This window comes from Cyprinodon variegatus, unplaced genomic scaffold, assembly GCF_000732505.1.
Source record: "Cyprinodon variegatus isolate N-32 unplaced genomic scaffold, C_variegatus-1.0 Scaffold4565, whole genome shotgun sequence".
Taxonomy (NCBI): domain Eukaryota; kingdom Metazoa; phylum Chordata; class Actinopteri; order Cyprinodontiformes; family Cyprinodontidae; genus Cyprinodon; species Cyprinodon variegatus.
Window position 1 is genome coordinate 1 of NW_015155018.1, and position 3,232 is coordinate 3,232.

Sequence of the window (3,232 nt, forward strand, 5' to 3'; positions counted from 1 at the left end):
TCTATTAAATCACCGTTAACGTGTTATTTTTAGGTATAGATAATGATCCATTGATTATTCCTTGCTGACCAAACTTTTCCTTTAATAGGTTTCTTCCTACATTGCCCTTCATATAACTCCACCCACTTCCACGTCAACTCAGACCAGCTTTCCTAACCCTGTTAAAAAGAGAAGTACTTCCCTAAACTTACGCTGCCATTTTTCATGTCCCAGTATAGGGACATTTCTCATGGATGTTAAGTCAAGTCCTTTGCACCATAATCTTAATTACATAAATATAAGAAAATAATTAAACTTTATTGATCTCACATTGCACACATTTATCCCTGCATTTAACCCATCCCCTTCAGGAGCAGTGTGCTGCCATTGTGTGGCGCCCGGGGAGCAATCAGGAGTTAACAGTCTTGCTCAGAGGCTGAGAGTGGCAGTGGATTTCGAACTCACAACCTCAGGATTCCAAGCTCTATGCCATAAAGATGTTAGTTATTCTTATTTTATTATTTAGACAGCATTTTATAGGTTTATATTAGTGATCAGAAGTATATCAGACATTATGATCAAACTGTTGCTCAGTACTTCAGTACCGCTTTTACTATGTTGTACCTCATCTAAGTAATTTTTCGAATGAGTTCTTCTATCTTCTATTCAAGCAATTTTCTAACAAAAAACTATTATTTTATTGATTGAAAAGGTCCAACCTTATTAATGTTTTTATTAACCAATCAATATAGCTCACTTTTTTTTGCCACTCACATTTTACATGTATAACATTTTATTCCTTAAGTCTTTGCTGAGCTGGTATCTGGAACCCCTGGAGATATTTTTAACTGACGATTATTTCCTTTCCTTTTTGCTTTGGGTAACTTCCAGTGTTAGACTTCATAATCTGTTTCTCTTTATTTTGTTTAAATAAGAATATCAAACACATCATTAAATAAATACTTCTGGATCTCAGGAGACGCTGTCATGGACCTGGGAAAAAAACTCAGCACTCCCAAAGACATCATGCTGGAGGAGCTGTCGCTCCTCTCCAACAGAGGGTCCCGGCTTTTCAAAATGCGCCAGAGGAGGTCTGAGAAGTATACATTTGAAAGCATTCAAAACGAGGCAAACGCACTGCTGAATGTAAGTCACCCTATCTGTGTTGTGAGTTCCTTTATTTACTTAAATGGCTGGAATAGATCCGTAAAACTGAATTATGCTCGTTGAGATAAAAACAGTGGAAAATGTAAACAATTGCTGCAACATCCTGCAGGAGGGTCATCTTTGAGGCTGTTCAGGGTTTTCTTTGCAGATCTGCTCCCATTTCTATCAGTGCATGCTGTGAAACTGTAACTGGAAATTTAATTTAATTTAATCTAAGCGTATTAATAGCAATGTACTTTTTTAATGTATGGTCCAACACCCTATCAATGCTCCCCTTATTTTATTTAGCAGAATAATATTCTGAACCAGAACACACACTCTGTGGAGATTAAAGTGGATCCGCCAGCACATGATGGCTCTGCAAATTCAACCTCAGGTAACTCTGCTTTTTATTAAGCCTGTTATATTTAATAAGGCTATTTCAGATTTATGTTTGCATTTAGATCTACGTTGGTTGTATATAATCAAGATTTATCATTTGAACAGAGAAGGCTAACTATAAGTACCGACTTAAAAGCCCTACAGTCATTTTTTGATGCTTCACTAAGGCCCATACTCATTATACAATGAGCACACACTTGAAATGTGCTATTTTAAGTTCTAACTGTAGCTATTTTAATCTCATCCACTTTGAAATTTTCAGGCTGCAGAAAACAGCTTTGAAAAAAACAAGACAAAAGGCCCTGATAGCCAAGCGAACAGATCAGCCTGTGGCAATATCAAAGCATTTGTCATGGTAGGATCTCTTGCTTTGCAGACATGGTCACAGAAAAGCTGGACACCACGCCTGGGCACAAAACGTACCACTCACCATGGGAGCAGGTCATCCTGAGCGACCCTAACCTCGCCGATACGCTCCAGCTCAGAATGCCAGAGCCAGAGCCAAAGCAGGATCTCCCTGAATACAAATGCTTCAACCGGTGAGACCACCGTATCCTGCATAAACCTAAGTGATTGAATGAAATGTAATGGAAAATTGGGTAATCTCTATGTTGATCTGAAATGCAGGGTTGCCACTCCTTATGGTGGTTTTGAAAAGGCTCCAAGAGGAATCACATTCAAGCTCCCTGAGGTGGACCTGAACCCACCACAGTACCAGGAGCTCTGCGATCCGAGAGCAAAGCGGCCTACGTTCAACAGGACGGCCCAGGGTTGGATATCAGAAGGCACTCATCTCATCCTACCCACTATAACCCTGGAGTCTTTCAGTGTGCCTGAGTCTGATGACCTGTAGGTGATTTCACTGAAAGATGGAACATCATGCAAAGGGACGTGGGGATACATTCACAGTAGATAATATTTTGTCCAATGGAGCTGCCTGGAAATGTGATTTTCCCGCTTTCTGATGATAGTCTGGGTTTTAATGACACATGGTGTAATATGGCCAAACTTTTTCTTATGAATAGGGAAAGTAATTTACATTTAACATCAGAAGAAAAGCTGTAGACTTTAATTACCTTTAATCACAATGTATACATTATATACAAAATATTTGCAAATATAGTCATGAAGTGTATTGAATAAACTCAGCATCCTGATATATCATTTATTGAAGTTTTATAGCTTCAAATCAGTTTTATTGATCTCACCATCCTGAAATTAATGAACAGAAAACCTTTTTTTTCATGCATCAGCAGGCAACTGTTCTTGTATGTTGTCTGTTACGAAGTCTAAAATGATTTCTGCTTTATTTTTAGGAAGCAGCAATTCAACCTCAAACAATTTGAGAAAGCCCAGATTTTGATGCCCATGGCTTTGTAGGCTTCTAACAGGTTTTTTTTTTTCAAATTTTCTGAGTGAAAAAAAAAACTATATGTAGAGTTTCATTAGATTCATCAATCAGGTTCATCTTTGAATTAAATGAACAGATGTCTGATGGTGCCATATTTGCTACACTATATTGCCAAAAGTATTTGCTCACCCATCCAAATTATTGGAATCAGGTGTTCCAATCACTTCCATGGCCACAGGTGTATAAATTCAAGCACCTAGGCATGCAGACTGTTTTTACAAACATTTGTGAAAGAATGGGTAGATGTGTATAAGAGACAGGGTTGGAGCTCAACCATACTTAACAATAGATTTG

At 38.1% G+C, this 3,232-nt stretch overlaps 1 protein-coding gene across 2 annotated transcripts; it reads left to right on the plus strand.

Annotated features, from left to right (window-relative positions):
* The first annotated feature begins 923 nt into the window (after positions 1-923).
* LOC107081379 (myozenin-2-like) lies at positions 924-3,033 on the plus strand. Of its 2 annotated transcripts, none has more exons than XM_015369565.1 (4): positions 924-1,125; positions 1,435-1,522; positions 1,904-2,066; positions 2,155-3,033. In XM_015369565.1, the coding sequence occupies exons 1-4, from the start codon at positions 967-969 to the stop codon at positions 2,378-2,380; spliced, it is 636 nt and encodes a 211-aa protein (XP_015225051.1). In that variant the 5' UTR covers positions 924-966; the 3' UTR covers positions 2,381-3,033. The 2 variants fall into 2 exon arrangements, with proteins under 2 accessions (XP_015225051.1, XP_015225052.1); XM_015369566.1 differs by having other exon boundaries at positions 1,438-1,522.
* Positions 3,034-3,232: the final 199 nt, after the last annotated feature.

Coding starts and splice junctions, on each gene's coding strand:
- LOC107081379 (XM_015369565.1), top strand. CDS start 967: ATGGACCTGGGAAAAAAACTCAGCACTCCCAAAGACATCATGCTGGAG. Junction 1,523..1,903: donor CTCTGCAAATTCAACCTCAG/GTAACTCTGCTT, acceptor CTTGCTTTGCAG/ACATGGTCACAGAAAAGCTG. Junction 2,067..2,154: donor GAATACAAATGCTTCAACCG/GTGAGACCACCG, acceptor TCTGAAATGCAG/GGTTGCCACTCCTTATGGTG.